General features: G+C 40.3%; 1 protein-coding gene across 2 annotated transcripts in view; it reads right to left on the minus strand.

Moving 5' to 3' along the window:
- The window catches only part of SRGAP1 (SLIT-ROBO Rho GTPase activating protein 1), a 353136-nt gene that overhangs the window by 179074 nt on the left and 152889 nt on the right, over positions 1 to 21173 (minus strand). For both annotated transcript variants that reach the window (XM_006154138.3, XM_006154137.3), the window contains exons 2-3: positions 6598 to 6793; positions 1183 to 1345 (exon numbers count right to left, since the gene is read on the minus strand). In XM_006154138.3, the coding sequence (XP_006154200.1) occupies positions 1183 to 1345; positions 6598 to 6793 (359 nt within the window). The remainder of the gene's footprint in view (positions 1 to 1182; positions 1346 to 6597; positions 6794 to 21173) is intronic.

Here is a 21173-nt window from a genome sequence, read left to right on the forward strand (position 1 = left end):
GCTGAACCAAATGAAGTCTCTGCAGACAGGGCTGATATACCAGAAAATTACTTCACTGTCACAACTCACTCTACACTATTTTAAAAAAACTCTACTATTTTTGATACACAAGCTATTTCTCTATTTTCTTAATTAACATGCTCTTTAATTCCAAAAATGTCTCCTTTGTTTGAAACTTTTTTTTTTTTTTTCTCTATTTACTAGAGCCCAAGATGACTTAGGGTTTGCTAAATTCCATTTCTGGGTCAGAAATCAAGTCTAATGTGGATACATCAAACACAGTTAAGAAGTTTTCCAGCTGGCCTGCTTAACACTACATCTTTGTTTTAAAGGGCCTCTTTGAAACATAAATATGTCATTAATCTACAGGGCAGTTTTCTCCCCCACTTTCTGAAACTAATAACAGCTTACTGAATAGAAGTAACGAATAGGTATAGGCATGAATGGTATTAGCACAGAGCTGAGCAGACTGGAGAAATCTTGTCCTACAAACATCAAAAGCGAAAGCCAATCTAACTGGGCATGTAACAATATTCTCAGCACAGGAAATGGTCCAATTTTGTTATTGTTCTCAACAAAAATGTCCAAATAACAAAAAAAATTACTGAGAGTTGGCTGAGACTAGTCATGATGATAAGAAACCTTTAGAATCCAATTATGTTTTAATGGATTTGAGAAGAAGGAAGCTCTCTGGCTTGTAGGGGACTGAATTTTCTGGGCCCTGTGGAACTTTTTTCACAGCACTCTCTCATAGCCTCTTGCTGCTGGTCTGATGGGAGTAAAAAACAATAGTGATGATATTTTCCTGCCAGTGCAGCACATGAGGTAATTCTGTTCTTCACAAGTTCCTCATCATGCCTTAGCCCCAAACACAACTCAAGGCTTTTCCTCTCTGGTTGGATTCTTCCTAAGTGTAGGCAGCTTATACCTAAGAATAGAGATGTTACTTGCAGGTACTTTGTATTTCGAAATTTTGCTCATGTAGTTCAGGTCACAGACGGAGTGATTTACAGCTGTGTAAATACGCCCGATCAGATGTGACTTTGTATTGTGTCATTCGTACCATGTTTTCAACTAATAGTAATTAATTCTCGGTCAGTACCAGACACTGTTCTCAGTTCTGGTCATGGGCAACGTAGTTATTGAAAACCATGCTCTTGGGGCAGGATTTACAGACTGTACCTTTTTAAACATCCTGGTGGAATCCTCGCTTATCTGCATGAAGCGCATGATCACATTGTTCAGATAGATGTCACTCAAGGTTGCGTGGTCTTTGCTTTCCCTCCTCACTTGGTTCAGGAGCAAATACCAGCAGTTCACTGGAGACAACAGGTTCTGGTCCTTCCTAAGAAGCAAAGACAGAATTCCCATCAGTTTCGAAGTTGCCCCCATAAGCTGAATGAAGTCACCAAGGCAAATAAAGACGCCACACAGTCAGGTATTATCGCCGCTTCTTCCGCTGTGAGCATTTCTCACACCAGGACACCCCGGCACCAGCAGAACAGCATGAAGAGGTGTAAAATGAACTGCAAAGCCTGCGGATGGCACCGAGCCAGCAATTCACCAGGTTTGGAAGGAGAAACTTGGAGCAAGAACACCGGTGAAAACTCACACTCCTGACAAGGGCCATGGGGCCCTATCACATACAGGGCTCAGGCAGGCCTATGGCTTTAAACACCCCATTGAAGGAAGCAATTTATGTTTACATAAAAATCTATTGACTACTGTCTCACAGACAGACTGCGGTTTGCCACTGTGCCCAAAGTCTGCTTTGAATGCTCCGTCTGTTGTTGGGGAAAAAAACTCGGCTGGCTATGCTTTCCATGGAACATAAATTTGAGGGTTATTTATTAATCCCTTGACACATAACCTCCAGCCTCCCAAAAAGTGGTCCTGGGAATCAGAACTTTATAGCATTGTCTCAAGACTCATGAGTAGAACCAAGAAGTTCGCTGGCATGTGACCTGTCACATGTCCTGCTACAACCCATGAAAGTATTTCCATTTGTAACTGGTTCTTGTTTTATTCTGGATAATAAAGCTAAGAGTGAATTTGCACTATAAAAGAAAACTCTTTAAAAAAAAATAACTTAAAAAAAAATTCGAACCCAATGAACAACTGAGATGTTACTGCCTGAAATAAAAATCCAAATACAATTTGTTGGTGTGTTCTTTATTTTAAAAACAAACTGTAAAATGTCAGGATGGCAGAGACGCTAGGGACACAAGTGCTATTTAATCAGTTGTCTTATCCACTTATTATTCAGAATCACTTAGGAATCCTGAGTACTAAATTAGGAAAGAAATGACTAAGTCACATCTTTCTGCCATTAAGTCTCTCAGATTCAAGACTGAATGCTGGACCAAGCCGAAATCCTCTCTAGGAGAACAAGGAAGTAGAAGCTGCCAGTAGGAACAGGCACAGAGAAAGGAAGGCTGGACCTGGGGTGCTGGCGCTTGTACCAGGAAAGCAGCCTCCCATTCCCTCTGCCACACGAAGAAAATGCTCCACCTTGGAAACCCCTTTTTTCCTCAAAGCCATCAGTCAAGGGGTATTGGGCTCTTTGGTAATTACCTGGAGTCTTTCTACTGACATTCTATATCTACCCAGCCCCAGAGGTAATGTTACCTTATTTATTTATATTAACTTTTATCTGTATCTTTTTTGCTGAAGTAGCCCAAAATTCTTTTAGAACATTTCATACTTCTTTGTATCCTTAATGCCATGCCTGGTAGTAAGCATTATTTAATTCACTGAACACATTACGATTATCACTGCCTTCATAGCAGCACCAGTAGTAATATTCACCTATTGAGGGAAGGAGTATACAGATAAGGATCATGGACTCTGGGGACCAGCAGATGGAGTAATGTTACGTCACTGGATTCCCATATGGCCAAGCGCAGTTCGAGTCAGACCCAGTTGCTTGAAACTCACACATGGTACGTGTGTGTGGGTGCTCAGAATCTCAAGAATGGAGGAGAAGGGATCGTGGTATGGCCATCTCCGTTGGGGTGATTTTTGGCTTTCTGTCTCTGTCTCTATGACAAATGCCTGCAACCTATAGCAAAAATCTCTCTCTAAAAAAAAAAAAAAAATCATAGACTCTGGAGCTAGACTGTCTGTGTTCATTTCCCAGAACTACCACTTACTCTTGATAGCCTTGTGATCTTGGGCAGGTGATCTGTAACTTCTCTGTGCCCCAGCTGCTTTGTTGGATAACAGTACATATTTCACAAGATTATTCTGAGGGTGATTTCAATTAGTGTGTATATATATGTGTGTGTGTGTATATATATACACACATATATATATTTAATGCTTATAATAATGTCTTGAGCATAGGAGTGCTATATAAAGTTAGCTGTTTTTTTATCTAGAGGCTTCTTTAAAGACTTTACAGACATCAGTTCTAATAAATCCTTACCACTACCATTTAAGACAGAGATTCTTTGTATCCATTTTATCAATGAGAAAACTGAAGCTTAGCAAGGCACAGTGATGTGATAAAGACCAAAGTATCAGAGAGAGTCTCTGAGTCCAGGGAGGCTGATCAGGCCTTGGTATTTCCACTACGCAGGGGTAGTTTTAGGCCAACGATTGTTCTATATAGTAAACATCTCCAACTGAGTAAGTGCTAGATGCCAGAGAGCAGCTTGAATAATGGATAATGTTACCATGCTAAGATAGAGCACCTGTTTGGTAAAGGAGAAAGGGATATTGAGAGCCTGCCCTGTGCCAGCTCTCAGTCGTATTAGGGACCTGGTCATGTTTCCCACTTAATGGTCATAAAATCTCATTTTTACAAGTTAGGTAACTAGGGTTCAGAGATGTTAAGTAATTTAATCAAAGTCACACAGTGGAGCCAGTATTCCAGTTTAGGTCTAGAGAACTCTTTACTAAAGCCTGTCTTTAAGTTTTTCTTTATCCTGGTTGAACCACTCTACGGACTCATTATTCATCTTATTGTCAGTACTATAGGCAATAATAAAACAAACTCAAGTCAAAGAAAACTTTAAGTTGCTTACTTTTGGAAGAAAACTACTAAATAAACTAAGAGAAACAAATAGAAAGTGGCATCTCATTGAGTAAGGGGTCAGACCACATTGCTTGGGTCCTTTCATATTTTCAGTTCACAACCAACTACCAAGTGTAAAACACAGAGGAAGACACTCAAAACGTTTATTGAGTGGATGAATAGGCTGTCTTCTTATTTGTAATAGCTTTAGAAAACAGACAGTTACTATAAATGTGAATGTAGTTCTGGCTCCAGTCTCCTCTTTGCAGCCCCAGTGTCTGTCAAGTACATCTGACATTGGCTCACCCTGGGAATCATCACTACGATTTATTTCCTTGCTGGACCAGCACTAGAGGTTATAGTCATCTGAGGAAGAGGGAGTAGGGGAGGAAAGGTATTACTTACTCGGAATAGTTTATACTTGTTTCTGCAAAAGTATCTCAGGGGTGGTTCCCACATTACTTTTTTTTTCTTTAAGGTTTATTTATTTCTTTTGAGAAAGAGAAGAGAGAGCAAAGGACATCTCTAACAAGGTCTTCACACCACAATTCAGCCCCAGCCTCAGTCTGTCAGCATTACAGGCTCACACACTTGGCATGTGTATGGGAGGCCTAAAGATGTGAACCTGGGACCTTCCCGTATGGCCTCAGCCTCATGTTCCACTGTGCCACTATGGATGGCCCTCCCCTCCTCCCTTTAATGTAGGATCCCTGGACATGGAGGGTTGTAAAATGAAAGTGCAAAAACATAGTCCTTAGCAACCCCCTCTAATCTGGAGCCAAACTGAGCAGACAGGTGTTGTATCCTGTGCAGATGGGTTTTTTTTTTTTTTTTTTTAATTTTTTCACTGAAATAGTTGTTGCTGTTTTTTTAAATAGAGGTTTTGCAATAGGGTGTGTGTGCTCACTGGAGAGAGAGAGAAACAAAGAGATAGAAAGTGGGAAATCACCCCCCGGGGGGATGGCCACACCACAATCCCTTCTCTTTCATTCCCCTCGGGATCTTGGGCACACACATACATGCTCCCAGTGTGAGTTTTTAAGCTGCCGGGTCCTGGACTCGAACGGTGGTCAACTATGTGGGAGTCCAGTGATGTAACCATTACGCCAACTGCTGGTCCTGAAATCATACATTTTCATGAAGACAGTAGGTCTTCTGGTCCTAGGGTGCAGCACAATAGGGCTGGTTTTAGGGAAGTCCTCCGTTCTAAATCTCAGCCTTGCACAGATCACATCTTTGTCCCTATGTGGGACCAAAGGGTAGATACAATGGCACCCTGTTTTTTCTGTTCTCTCCTGGAAACTTCCCTTACTTTCTTGTGAACTCACTTATACATGTAAAAGGATGTTATTATATATTTTATCAGTATTTCATGATAAGAGGGTTTTTCAGATTAATTGGTCTGCTGTATTTCCAGAAATGAAAGTCAGCACTTCCACGTTACTATCTCCCAAACAGACCGAATGCTCTCTACTGCCAAGGTTGAAAGTCTGTGCATTGGGCTTCCCTTACTTTATCTTCCTCCAGCCCACAATCCTATCTGTGCTCGCTGCCATCTTTACACAGGTGTGTGCAGGTCACCTTCTACTTACAACTCTAAAAGCTTCTCATCACTCAGGATACAGTCCGAACTGCCCAGGAGGATCTGCAGTCGTCTGGGTCCAATGTATATGTGTAGCCATGCAGCTCACCAGCTCACTACTCACTCCCACTCAACTACGTTCTGCTCTCCAAATCTACCCTACACTTCTTCCCTTCTGGCCCCCATGATATTCCCCTTGCCTGGAATACCCTCCTCTGTTTCCCTTTATTGGTCAATTAGTCCTTCATGTCTTTGCTCAGATGTCACTTCTGGGGCCTTCCTTTCTCCACTTCCAGTAGAGCAGGGATTCCAGCCAGGCCTGCACATGGCCTTCTGCCATGTTGGATCCTGCTATCCTCCCTACTGGAGCATGTATATACTCCAGTGGAAGTGTCTGCTTACTTGTTTCTCTGGCTCCAAAACTTACATTATTACAAGTAGGTTTCATCATCAATCAACCTATATGTTTCTGAAACAAATGAATCACATTAATGTAAGGTTTAATTGCCTTCATTCACAGCATTTTATTAAAAGCCTTCGCTTAAAATCAGTTTCGGTTGCAATGACCACCAAGATAATGGGTGGCATGAGGGTGAATACCATCGAATTCAAGCAACTGTTATTGTTATTTTCACATAAAATTGCTACAGGAATGCTGCCATCTGTGCTTGAAGCAGCAGCTATTTTAAAGTTGTTGTGCCTGTGGCAGGCATCGACTCCCAGTTTTCTGTAAATAAGAATTTTACAAATATATAACTTTTCTGCTTGTATATAAAGTTACTCATACTAGAAAGAGAAAAATGTCGAGGGAACTCTACTAGTTTAAAATATGATAAATGGATGCCCATGAATTATAAAAGCAGAAGGTTGCTTTCACTTATGGGAATATGCCCCACCAATAGCTTCTCTGTCAAAAATAGAAAAATCTAAAACCATTAAAGGTGCCAACAAGGGAGAATATCACCTTGGAAAGCTGAATTTGAGTCATATCTCTTACTTGTATTGTTGATGATCCTTCGTGCTTCTTGTTTTGGCCATGAACCTTTCTGCTAACTTCTCTAAATTCCGAGAATATTCCGTCTCGATTTCGGCCTTTTTCCGGAAGAAATCTTGCAGGTCTTGGAGAAGCTGGACTCGCATCTCTGTTTGCTGCTCCAGGCATTTTTGTTGTTCTACCAGTTGAGCTCGAATCTCTAAGGAGAGAAGATAACCCATCTGATCATTTCATGAAAGTGACTGAGGTGTGCTGGTGTGTGCAAGACCGAGGTAGTGAATTTTACTACCACATACTTATTAGGCATTGGATATTTATTAGACTGCTGACTCACGGTGGTTCATTAAATAAGATAACCCCTGACCCTATAAAAGATTGAGATGAGCCTCAAGAAAGAATGTAAGGAATTAGAACAGAAATACGTAATTTGTAATGCATAGACATTCAAGTTGTCATGAAAACAGAACCTAAGACCTCCCAGAGAACAACTCATAACATGTGGCATCTTCAATAGTTGAGTGTATTGTAATTTTTTCAACAGGCTTTTCCTTCAATTATTCCTTTTGAGTTTGAATGGCAAAGAAATGGGCATGGTTTCCTCCAAACTTCTCAACCAATACACATTTGCCCCATGGCACACACACAGACCAGCATCTGCTCATTTTTAACTCATGCACAAATTTCAAATTTCTAGTGTGTGAAATACAAAGCTTCAGAATTATAGAAATGTCATAGCTACAACTAACTGCTTTCTCTATCCAAATAATCCATTCACAACAAGGCAGTCCTCAGATTCCATTTTATTATTTTTTTTCACAACATTCAAGGTCTCTTCACCTGGTGTTTACTTTTTTTTTTTTTTTCCATAAGAGTGAGAGACAAGGGACAAAGAGAGAAATACAAGCACCCGCAACAGGTTCTCATACTGCCACCTCCCTCAATCTTCTCAGCCAGCCGGGACCTTGGGTGCCCGCACCCAGTGCATAAAGGTAGATGGGGAACTGAACACCTGCCATCTTCCATATGGATCAAGCACCCTAGTAGGGAGTTCTTTTGGCCTTTACTTTTTACACATTGTTTAAGTGAATTATAGTGAAACATATATAATACTTCTGAAGGAACTACTTGCAATTCGAATACACTAGGAGCATGAAGGTTAGTCATTTAGAAAAACTACAAAGCAAAAATGTTGCCTGCAAAAATATCTAGAAATGATTACAACAAAGAAATGTGTGCTTTGGAAAATATGATACAGTAGCTAATCACTACTGACTTGTTTTTGTCCTCAGATCCAGGGCTAACATCCAAAGAGCAGATTATTCATTTTGGAAAACTTCCTGATAGCAATTTTCCCAGCATTAGTACCTATCCCCTAAAGGTGAGGGTTGAATCTAATGCAGTGAAGTTAGTAGAAATCAATGTTCAAATGACACTCTTCCTATTATTCCTCTTCAGTAAAGAACTGAGCTGATGAGCTTACATATACATAAACTTGACCTTTTTGGGATTTTTTTAGGTTTTTGCCAGAGGGTATGTGTGCTCACCAGAGAGAGGCAGACAGAAAAAGTGAAAGGAAAAGTGAGAAATCACCCCATCCTGTAATCGCATCGCAACCCCTTCTCTTCCATTCTCCTTCCAGGACATGCACACACATGTGCCCGGTGTGATTTTCCAGCCTCCAGGTCCAGGACTTGGTCAGCCATGTGGAACTCCAGCACCTTAACCACCATGCCACCTGCTGCCCCAAACCTGACCATGTTTAATCAAACTGATATAACAGTAGGACAATCAAGGTCTGAATTGGGAGTCAGGAAATTTACCCAATTTAATAATGGCTAATAACAATAATAATAATAGATATTATTAATTCAATGTTTACTTTTCTATATCCTAATGAAGCATTAGCCCAAAACATTTTACAATACATGAAAGTATAACAAGGTCAAATACATCATTTAATGATGTCAGACAGAAAGTGATATGCTCAGGGACATTTAACCCTGATCCTTCCTTCCATCCAGCCTCCATTTCTTCTGTGCACCTATGCTGTGCCAGGCCTATACTCGGGCAAAGAAGATACAATAACTATTGAGACAAGGTCTGACTTCAATAAAGTCATGTGCCAAGGAATGCTATTTCTGGGGAGCCCTGGGGGAAGGTGTGGAAGCATTTTTTTAAGTGTCATTTCTTGGATTCTGCACCTCTGGATCAGGGGATCCTATTATTAATCTTACAGGAGCGTGGTGAGCACCTGAGTGAACACATTATTACAGGCTTTTAACTACCATGAACAGCATCTGGTTTTAGTCAATCACTTTAAGTGTTTTCCAATACAGTGTTATAATCAGCATGTCTGCCAAAATCTTTCTCCCAAAAATACAGAGCTATTTTTGTTTTATAAAAAAAAAAAAAAGGGTGCAAGGGTGGGGGTATTTCTCATTGAAGAATCCCAGTAAGTCTTTTAGGATGAAGTAATTTTAGCACATCTTGCTGTGCTAAGAAAAATAAATAAATCATCTTAGGCTGTCAACTAGTTTTCTTTTGTGTGTATGTGTGTGTGTGTTTAAACTGCCTTAGTGCCAAATAAATAAAAGTGGCTGATAATACAAATCTCAAGTTGATATGGAAAGACCCTGAATTCATGAATAACTCAGGGCTGAAAGCTGCCTGAAATTTCTACCCTCTGTCAAACTTACTGCCCATCCCCAGAGCTACAGGGTAACCTCAAAACCTTGAATAGATTAGTATCATGAATAGATTAGTGCCTTGAATAGATTAGTACCTCGAATAGATTAGTACCTTGAATAGATTTAGACTTCCTTTCTGACTCCTCCCTTTGACACTGCATAGGCCAGGTTCTGAGCCCATTCCCTATTCCAAGACCTCCCTTCCCCAATTCCCCCATAAAAGACAGTGTCCAACCCCATTCTGGACCAGAGATTTAGTGTTAACTTCTCTGTGCCTGCTGTATAATAAACAGTTCTCCTTATCTCTCTGAGTGCTGCTTTCCATTCTTTGGTGTCTGGTTTTCTGTAATAAAATATCATTTGAGGTATACAAAAATTACATGTGCTTCCTTCTTGGGTCTCTCTCTCTCTCTTTTTTTTTTTCTTTTTTTAAGAGAGAGATTTTTGCTATAGGGAGTGTGTACTTGGTTGAGATACAGAGAGAGACAGAGACAGAAAGCAAAAAATCACCCCACACAGGGGGGATGGCCACACTGCAATCCCTTCTTCATTCTCCTCTCCAGATTTTGGGCATGCATGCACACATGTGAGTTTTAAGCTGCTAGGTCCAGGGCTCAAACGGTGGTCAACTATGTGTGTGTGTGTGTGTGTGTGTGTGTGTGTGGGAGGGGGGGGGTCCACTGATGTAATCATTACTTCATCTGCTGGTCCCTTGAGTCTCATTTTTAAATCTTCTTTTCCATGCTTCCATCAGGATTTAAAATCAAGAATTAGGGAACTCTGAGAAGAACTATATTTAAACAATCTATACTTTATAGGGAGTAATGGTTACTTCATGTTGTGTGTAATTTTCTAATCAAAATCGGACACTTGTAGCATTTTTAACAATAGTGAAAATGCAAAGGGACAAAATCTAGAATGTCACTGTGAGAAAATGAAATGTGTCCCAGAAAGGAAGCAAATCCATTCAGTTGCCTCTTCAATTTAGAAAAGTGTAGGACAAATGAGGAAAGGATCATAAGAAAGATCACTTTTTAAAAAAGTCAATAGAAAAGTACTACTTAAGAAATATCTTGTTAGGAAGAAAAAGCCATTGGATTCCCTATGCCATACCACAGTCACAAGGCAGCACAATCCAGTGGGTCACCTCCCTGCTCAAATGACATGCTATATTAATACACCACACATGGTGAGGTCATATTAATATACAGCACCAAATAATTTAAAAGATTTTTTGTGAATTGCCAGAGGGCATGTGTGTTTTCCAGAGAGACAGAGAGAGAGAGAGAGAAGGGAAAAGAGAAAGCACCTCCTAACAGGGTGTGGTCATGTCTCATCCTCTCCTCCATTCTCCATTCTGTTGGGATGTGGGGCACACACACAAGCAGGCCTCAAGGCTAGTAGTAAGATTTTTAAATAAATAAATAAATGAGTTGAATAAATACTTGGTCTCCTGCTCAGAACAGACCACAAAAGCCCACGGTGCACTGAGCTCCACACAGTATGAAACCTGCAATACTGGAACTGGGATACTCCAGTTCAAAGTATCACTCAACACGGATCCATAGACTCATGCCAGCTAAAACTGGTAAAAACATACACTAGAAGTTTGATGCCTAAAAACTGTGAGCCTTATTTCTGTACAAACAATTGTAGCTTGCCTCCCCACCACAGACTCTCTGACAGTCTATTGAGGCCCCTTCAATTAGTTTGTTGATAAATATTGATCTGGATCATTTTTTCAGACCCAATGTTTATTGCAGTTTCAACAATCAATTGTTGAGCCCCCACTTTGTGTTAGGGGGGATTCTAGGCAATGGAAATACAAAGATTTGTGAGACACAGCTCTTTCTGCCGGGAAGACAAATCTTAAACTGGTCATATCAATATACTGTGTTTGATGCTATAATAAAGGAATGTGCCAGGAAACTATGTATAAAAAGAGGAAGAGGAACTGACCCAGACTGGAAGATTATGAAGACATAATGCCCTGAAAGATAAGTAGGGTACAAGATATAGAGCTATAACCACCAAGAGATAAAACCACAGAACATTAGAAAGTATTTGCAAATCATGTATTTGATAAGGGAGATATATAAACTATGCTGAGAACTCTTACAATTCAATAATAAAAACAAAAACCAACTTAAGAAATGGGTAAAGGATTTAAATAGACATTGCTTTCCAGGACTAGTTAAGTAAATGGCTATGCAATGAAGAGTTGCCTTTGGGGAGATGCAAATCAGAAGCACCATGAGATACCATGGCATACTCTTTAGGATGGCTATAATCAAAAAGAAAAGACAGAAAATAACAGCACTGGGGAGGATTTGGAGAAAGTGGAACCATCTTACACTGCTCATGGGCATGTAAAATGGTACCACCACTTTGGAAAAGAGTCTGGCAGTTCCTCAAAAGATTAATCATAGAGTTACTGTGTGACTCAGCAATTCCACTTCTAGGTATATATCCAAGAGAAATGAAAATACATTTCCACGCGGAAACTTGTACTTAAATGTTTATAGCGGCAATATTCATAATAGCTGAAAAGGAGAAACAGCTCAAATGTCTATGCACTAATGAACAGATAAACTGTAGTACAACCCCATACAATAGAATATTGTCTGGCCATAAAAAGGAATGAAGTGGAGATTATGTTACAACATGGGTGAATATTGGAAACATAAGCTCAGTGAAGGAAACTGCTCTCCAAAGACCACACAGTCTATGATTTCATTCATGGGAGAGGTCCAGAGTAGACTAATCCATAGCGACAAAAAGTAGATTAATGGTTGTCTAGGGTTTGGAGGGTTGGAGGAAATGGGAAGTGACCAGTAGTGAGTACAGGGTTTCTTTTTAGGGTGATAAAAATTACCTAAAATTGACTGTGGTGATGGTTGCAAGCCTCTGTGAACATATCAAAAGCCGATGAATTTTACACTTTAAATAGTAAATTGTATGATATATGAAATACATATATATAAAATCTAAATATATATACACATGTGCGTGTATATCTATATATCTATAGATATAGATATATATAGATATGGATAGCCATAGTATAATTCCATGAAATTTCAGTGGTTGATACATGTCTGATAATGATAAGAGCAAATTCACATTTCCATGCCTAGTGCTTTTTGTTTCTTTTTGTAAAATTAGACGTATACGGACAAGCACTTTAAAATGATGTCTACGTGCAATGACTCTTGCATTGATATTTTTACTTTGTCCTGAATGTATTTATAAGCCAGGTTGTAAATTTACTTACTGGCTAGTATCACCCATAGGTTAACTGTTAACAATTTCTAATGGTATGAAAAGATTTCCTTGAAAAGACATTAGGGAGGGCTGATCTCATAACTCTCACATACTGCATCAAACAGCACAACCTCTTTAAGACCAAAAAAAAAAAAAAATCTGGAGAAGTTCTAAGCAGTCGTTACTTAAATTATTTAAATCAAGGTCAAGACCAACGAAATAATCATAGTGGCTGCTTTAATGTGGGCTAAAATGTACTTTAAAAAAAAATTGAATGACTATTATTTCATTTCCATTCTGTCTCACATAATGAGCACAGAATGAATCAACAGCAGTAATCCAGCAAAAATGATGGACAAAGGGTGTGCGTTTAAATGACTGCAATTAATTTGTAAAAAAGAAAAAAGAAAAAATTAAGTGGTTCCTCTGAGCTATAAAAATCTGCTGACTAATACTTACCAAATAAAGAGGAATTGCCTGGAAACAGAAGAATTTTTTTGCTCTTGCTCTGATAAAAGGAAGTCCTAACTCTTTAAATAAATTTGTGTGAAACCACAGACTGATACATATTTCATGGAAAGATTGATCCGGACTGGGCTGTCTCTTTACTACATTACTGAATGACTAGGACCTGGGCATAAAACTGACAGACTAGAATGAGACTCACGATTGTCTAGTAAATAATAATACAACAAAACTTCTAAAGCATCACAAAGCATCTCAGTTATTTCATATTCTCATGTGGTCAAATCTTCCCAATGATACTGAAGGGTCTACACTCTGTTAAGGTGTATTAGTACCTTTACCCGAAGGATTTTAGAAATTTTCCTAAGTGACAGCCAGAGAGAAGAGAGCCACTGAATTATCTTTAAGAAAAAAAATACTCAATGAGACTCCAACTGGTTCCACTGATTATTTACATGCTCATTACTCATGTGAATATTTATACAACCTGGTGACTACACTATTGATTAACTAAATACCAAGTACAATTTTTTTTTTTTTTGGAGAGGTTTTTGCTACAGGGCGCGTGCGCTCACCAGACAGACAGAGAGAGACATAGAGACAGAAAGCGAGAAATCACCCCCAGGGGGGATGGTCATGCCGCAATCCCTTCTCCTCCATTCTCCTCTCGGGATCTTGGGCACGCACGCACACGTGCCCGGCGTGAGTTTTAAGCCACCGGGTCCGGGACGCGAACCACGGTAGACTACGTGGGAGTCCAGCGACGTAGCCATTACGCTAACTGGTGGTTCCCCCAGGTGCAAATTTTGTGAAATATGATTTTTAGGTTAAAAATTTGGAGCAGGAAAAAAGTCCATAAAAATGAGTTTTGACTTTTGTTTTTAAGCAAACAAACTGAATAAGCAAAGGCCACTTATCTCCTTCACTAGAAATAAGAACCCAAGTTCTATGCCTCTCCTATACCCTATTCAGAAATTAGGTGGTACCCATTATATGTCATGTGACATGGGGCAAGTCACTTAACCACTCGAAGTTTCATCTTATTAAGTGATTATTCCTACCTCGAAAGGTTATGATGAGAATTAAATGAGATGATGTAAGTGAAAAGCATGCTGTGCTCTGTAAAGCACTGTGAAACAGATGGACATGTTATTATTACTAATATCAGCAGGCTGTCGCTGGAAAAATATTTATTGAATATTTTCCTTTGCCTTCTTTAATAGTGGCTATAAATAACAAACCACCATTCACAAGCTCCACCCTCAGAAAGGAGGTCCTAGCAACACAAGCAGATAATGACAGCTAGTGACCTTCAGGGCCTAGTGTAGGAGTGTCAGAGAGCTGGACAGTGGTGCATCTGACCCACATGGGAGGGCTCTGGGTTCACATTCAGAGACCTCCTTGGCTACACCTGGCATGTGTGTGTCCATGGTCTGGTGCTGGCTGAGGCTGGGGCTGGTTTATGGCATCAAGATCCTGTTGGGAGTGTTGTCTCTATCTCTGTGTCTCTCTTGCTAAATAAATAAATAAACCTAAAATTAAAAAAAAAAAAAAAGAGGCAATGAGAAGCATGTTGTGGAAGTAGTTATGGTTGGGCAAAAAAGCAGGTACGAAGGGGGTGACCCTGAGTTTGACTGAGAAGTCTGCTACCACACATAAGGGGGAAGAGTATTCCAAGCTGAAGGACGCAGGGCAGGAGGAGAGTTATAGTAAGTGCTTGTCTGTTGCTGAACTCTAACTCTGGATGGTAGGGGGCCTAGTCATGGACTCAGTCAGAAAGGAACCAGTGTGGCAGGCTGAGTAAGACTTCTTTCATAGGTCTGTTGCCCAAGCTGGTTTAATACTAAACATGCCTATGTCTACCCTGGATGTTTTGATTTTCTTGGTCTAGTGGGACCTGGAATGGCAGATTCCTATTAAGTTCCCAAGTGAATCTTTTTTTTTCCCTCTCTTTAAAGTTTTCATCCCAGGGAGTTGGACACACACTAATCCCCTCTCCTCCATTCTCTTATTGGAATTGTGAGTATACACACATATGCACCAGTGTGATTTGTAAGCTTTTGGACCTAGGACTCAAACTGCTGTCAGCCATATGGGAATCCAGCATTTTAACCATCATGCCACCTATTATCCCTCAATCCCAGGCACATCTTTTTATAGGTAACTTTGAAAAACACGGATGGGGATGGGACCAGCAGTTAGCGTAATGGCTATGTTGCTGGACTCCCACGTAGTCGACCGTGTTTCAGACCCGGTGTCTTAAAACTCATGCCGGGCGCGTGTGCGTGCATGCCCAGGATCCCAAGAGGAGAATGGAGGAGAAGAGATTGCGGCGTGACCATCCCCCCTGGGGGGTGATTTCTCGCTTTCTGTCTCTTTGTCTCTCTCTGTCTGTCTGTCTGGGGAGCACACGCACCCTATAGCAAAAAAACAAAAACAAAAAAACAAAAACAAAAAAACAAAAACAAACAAACAAAAAACCTCTCCAAAAAAAAAGAAAAAAGAAAAACACAAATGGGAAACAATAGAACAATTCTAAATAATCAACTTTGCATTTCAAAAAACAACACGAATTAATTAATAAGCAGCCTATACCTCATGAAACTGAGTTTCCTTTGTAAGCAGTATGGTCTCCCATTTGAAATACCAGGCAAAACCAGCCAGCAATAACAAAAACAACCCAGGCCTAGCCAAAGTATCATCTGCTACTGACACTGCGTTCTGTAGCCTGAGATCACATGGAAGGCCTGAGTTCAATTCCGGTCCAACCTAAAGGCCCACAGTAATCAGAACTACTCAGAGGGCTGAAGCAAGACATTGTGAGATTGTCTCCAAAACAAAAACAAAAACAAAAACAAAACCAAAACCGAAACCGAAACCGTAACCAAAAACAAAAACAAAAACAAAAAACAAGAGTCAGCCCCATAGTGCAGTGATTAACCACTGTGCAGAGGAAGCAGATCCCACATAGCCAACTGGGGTTCAAGTGTCTGAGTCCATCAGCTTGGAAAACATGGCGGGAGAGCATACTTGTCCAGAATGAGACTAGGAGAGAAGAGGATTGGGGCCTGACCAGGTCACTGGGGGGTGCTTTCTCCCCCTCTTTACCCCTCTTCCTCTTCCTCTCTCTCCCACTCTATCATGAATGCATACACACGTGCAAATACTCTCTGGAATAAAAACAAAAAACAAATGGGCCAGCCAGGTGGTGCGGTGGATAAGGTGGTTGGATCCCACATGGATGACTGCATGGTTCAAGTCCTAGATCTGGTGGCTTGTAAACATGCTGTGTGTGTGTGTGTGTGTGTGTGTGGTCTCCAAAATCTTGAGAGAAGAATGGAGGAGAGGATTGCAGTGTGGTCATTCTTCCTGGAGGTGCTTTCTCACGATCTCTCCCATGCTCCCACTCTTTCTCTTTCTCTCCCCTCCCCTCTTCTCTCTCCAGTGAGTACATGTGCCATATAGCAAATTAAAAACAAAACAAACAACAGCAAAAAAAGACAAAACCAAAACCTTACAAGAATGAATGGTATCCATGTTTTCTCCTAAGCTTCCTATTTTTCAGTTAGTTATAAATCACTCATTTCTGTGTTCTGGTGTGGAACTAAAGATGATTTCCATTTAATCTGCTATTGGGGAGTAGAAGCTGATTTTATACTACTGCGTTATAGTGAAATCTGCCCAGTATGTGGCCGCTAGTCACATGAGCACTGGAAGTACAGCTAGCCTGAATGTGCTTTAAGCATAAAACACAGAGTAGATTTCACCATCTAGTATTAAATAAAACCAAAAAAAACCCAAAAAAACAAACAAAAACAGGGCTGGCCCATCGGGGAAAAAAAATGGAAACTGTTTCAATTTTTATATAAATTAATGTTGAAATGCTACAAATCTGAATATATATTATATAAAAGACATTATTAAAATTAATTGCCAGAGTGGCCCGTCTACCGTACAGCACTCTTCTAGAATACGTGTGAATCGGCAACCGTATTTTTCACAAGTGTAATGGAATGTGGTGCTTCCATCAGAACATGTCTTTGGAGAGTTAGCAGGTTTGATCAGAAGACAAGACTAATGCACAAGGAAAACGCAGCAGAGAACACAATACTGGAACACGTTCTAGTGCGAAGAGGAAGGATGCGGGGGCTTAGAGTCAGGGCGGGGGGGGGTGGGGGGGGGGGGGGGAGTCACTACCTCTATGAAACTCGCGTTTCCTCCACTGCAAAATGGTCACTCGTAACTGCCATGCTCCTTCTCCAAAGGCAATAGAAGGCTTCAATGAGATGAGATAGGAGAAGACTTTCCAGTCACATACAGCATTGTACCAGGCAATTATCATTACATGTGTAATGAAAAAGGAAAAGTACGATTTCTAGATTTGATGGTATCAACTACCCGGCCTAAAGGACTTGTAGAAAAGAAAAGATCACTCGTCACTAGAAGGCCATCATCAGGAACAGCCTCAGAGAGATTGGCCCTGCACTTCCTTTAAAGGATATGCAGGGAAGACTGCAAAGTTGGACCATAGAAATGTAGTTGGTTAAACTGAAAATGATATCCTAGCCCAGACGAGGTAAGTTCAGGATGAAAGTTTACAATGGCTGCATTGAATATAATCTTACAGGCAACTGCCTCAAGTAAAATATAATGCCCTAAGGTTTTGGTCTTGTTCCACCTTAGAATTATGATAGCACGGGGGACCAGCAGATGCGTAATGTTTACGTCTCTGGACTTCCACACAGTCGACCACGGTTCAAATCCTAGACCTGGTGGCTTAAAACTCAAACTGGGCCCATGTGTGTGTATGCCCAAGATCTTAAGAGGAGAATGAAGGAGAAGGGATTGCAGTGTGGCCAACCCCCCCTGGAAGGGGGGGTGATTTCTTGCTTTCTGTCTCTCTGTTTCTCTCTGTCTTTCCAGGGAGGGCACATGCCCTATAACACATTACATGTGTAATGAAAAAGGAAAAGTACGATTTCTAGATTTGATGGTATCAACTACCCGGCCTAAAGGACTTGTAGAAAAGAAAAGATCACTCGTCACTAGAAGGCCATCATCAGGAACAGCCTCAGAGAGATTGGCCCTGCACTTCCTTTAAAGGATATGCAGGGAAGACTGCAAAGTTGGACCATAGAAATGTAGTTGGTTAAACTGAAAATGATATCCTAGCCCAGACGAGGTAAGTTCAGGATGAAAGTTTACAATGGCTGCATTGAATATAATCTTACAGGCAACTGCCTCAAGTAAAATATAATGCCCTAAGGTTTTGGTCTTGTTCCACCTTAGAATTATGATAGCACGGGGGACCAGCAGATGCGTAATGTTTACGTCTCTGGACTTCCACACAGTCGACCACGGTTCAAATCCTAGACCTGGTGGCTTAAAACTCAAACTGGGCCCATGTGTGTGTATGCCCAAGATCTTAAGAGGAGAATGAAGGAGAAGGGATTGCAGTGTGGCCAACCCCCCCTGGAAGGGGGGGTGATTTCTTGCTTTCTGTCTCTCTGTTTCTCTCTGTCTTTCCAGGGAGGGCACATGCCCTATAACAAAAATCTCTCTCTAAACAAACAAACAAACAATGGTATCACCAAAAATTTAAGTCAACTAAATGGCACAATAGACACATGAAATCAAGTTGCTTCCATTCCAAACTCAAATCTGCAGTCTCATCCTTGAACTCTAGAGATGATTAGCATATTTGCAGGGAGTAGAGTTATAATAAAATCCTCTTTTGGATTAAAATAAGGCAAGCAGCTGTTTTCCCCATACAGTTAATCCTCATTATTTCCGACGAGAAAGTAAAGTCAATTTCACAAAATTTTTGACACTTAAAGAGAAGCGGTGTTCATTTTTCTATCTAAGTCTTTATTACAATACCTTCATTTGAAATGATGTTCATCTTAGTATTATTCTAGAATAAAAGCTTACGACAAAAGTATCAGTCTTTTCACAGCTTTTGAAAACCAAATGTATTATATTTTTGCCTAGAAAACATTTTCAGATAAAGTATGGAAAAGAAATTTTCAAGTTGTTTTTTTTTTTAATGAGAGAGCTAGCCAAAATAAAAGGCAATAAATTAGGCGATCAATGATTGCAGTTTAACCACATTGTAGAAAAGGGCAGTTTAAGGAACTACAGAGCTGAATGACCCTCTATGGTGCTTTTATTTAAAATGCGCAAGAGGCAGGGCTTCATTAACTTTCCCCCATAATTAAGCAAGGACATTTAAGACCTTATTAGTAGATTGATTTTTACTACCAGAAAAAGACAGTGTGTAGAAATCATTGATCTACAGAGAGGACAAAGATTTACACTTTGGTACGACCATGTTACTGACAAACACTCAAGGCATTCTCTAAACATTCACTTTCTCTCCTGATATAATTCAACATGAAATCTCAAGGAGTAAACATAAAAGCTTTCATATGTTTGTCTCTGAATAAGTTTTAAGAATAAAGAACTTTTAAACTAGATTAAATCTTTGGTACTGAATTAATTACAAACCAAAGCTTTTTCAAATGAACTATTTTCCCTTGGTAGGCTTACTACAGTTTTAAAGTTTCTAACAAGAGATATGTATTGTTTTCCTAGTAAGAACCAGGTCCTATGATAAGTACTTGATACGGTTTATCTCAGTTCATTCTTACGGCAATCCTGTCATGTGGTGTGTACATTACAGAGATGAAAAAACTGAAGCAAAGAAAGATTAATTTATTTTATTCAAAGTCAGACAATGAATAAGTTCCAAAACTTGGATTCCCATTCAGATTGATCAGACTCCAAAGTCCATGATATTAAATAATAATAATGTTCAACAATTAGACATAGTTAAACATTGGACAAGCTAACATGGCCCATATTTGGACTTCTAGATACTTTATTAGTATACTTAGATATATTAGAAAGTGTAACTACTTTTTTTAAGAGAGCTTTTTTTTTTTTTTTTTTTTGAGAGGTTTTTGCTATAGGGCCCGTTTGCTCGCCAGAGACAGAGAGACAGAAAGCGAGAAATCACCCCCTGGGGGGATGGCCATGCTGCAATCCCTTCTCCTCCATTATCTTCTCGGGATTTTGGGCATGCACGCACATGCGCCCAGCATGTTTTAAGCCACCAGGTCCGGGACGTGAACCGCGGTTGACTGACTACATGGGAGTCCGGCTCCATAGCCATTACGCTAACTGCTGGTCCCGAGAGAGGTTTTTACTATAGGGTGTATGTACTCACCAGAGAGAGACACAAAGTGAGAAATCACTCCTGGGGGTGGTGGCCATATTGCAATTTCTTCTCCTCCATTCTCTTCCCAGGATTTTGGGCATGCACGCACACGCACCTGGCATGAGTTTTAAGCTGCCGGGTCTAGGACTCAAACCATGGTCGACTACATAGGAGTCCAGTGATGTAACCATTGTGCCATTCACTAGTTCCATAGAACTATTTTATTTAAAGAGTTTTTTTTTTGGCCTTATGGTTCATGTGCTCACCAGAGAGACACAGAGACAGTGAGATGGAAAGTGAGAAATCACCCCTGGGGGTATGGCAATGCTGCAATCCCTTCTCTTCCATTCTTCTCCTAGGATCTTGAGCATGCATGCACACGTGCCCAGCATGATTTTCAAGCCATGAGGTCTGTGACTCGAACAACAGTCAGCCATGTGGTAGTCCAGTGATTTAACCACTGTGCCATCTGCTGGCCCCAGAATATGTAACTCTTAATTAAATAAGAGTTCATGCACCATTGAAGAGTTTAAGTAAATGCTAAATATCTAGCATCATTTCTATCATTTACTTAAAATAAGAAAACGTTACAAAAAATCCTCTTAAAATTCAAATATTTTTCAAAAACTAACTAAATGCCTAACCCTAATTTCCTAGTATTTTCTGAATCACATAGCTTTCTAGGAAATGACATATTTAGTATAAATAACATGTTTTGGGACCAGCAGATGAGTAATGGTTACATCTCTGGACTGACACATCACTGGACTCCCATGTAGTCGACTGTGGTTCGCATACCGGACCCTGTGGCTTAAACTCGCGCCAGGCGTGTGTGCGAGCATGCCCAAAATCCCAAGGGGAGAATGGAGGAGAAGGGATTGCAGCGTGGCCATCCCCCCTGGGGGGAGGTGATTTCTCACTTTTTGTCTCTCTGTCTCTCCAGA

This window comes from Tupaia chinensis, unplaced genomic scaffold (assembly GCF_000334495.1).
Source record: "Tupaia chinensis unplaced genomic scaffold, TupChi_1.0 Scaffold000395_1, whole genome shotgun sequence".
NCBI lineage: Eukaryota > Metazoa > Chordata > Mammalia > Scandentia > Tupaiidae > Tupaia > Tupaia belangeri.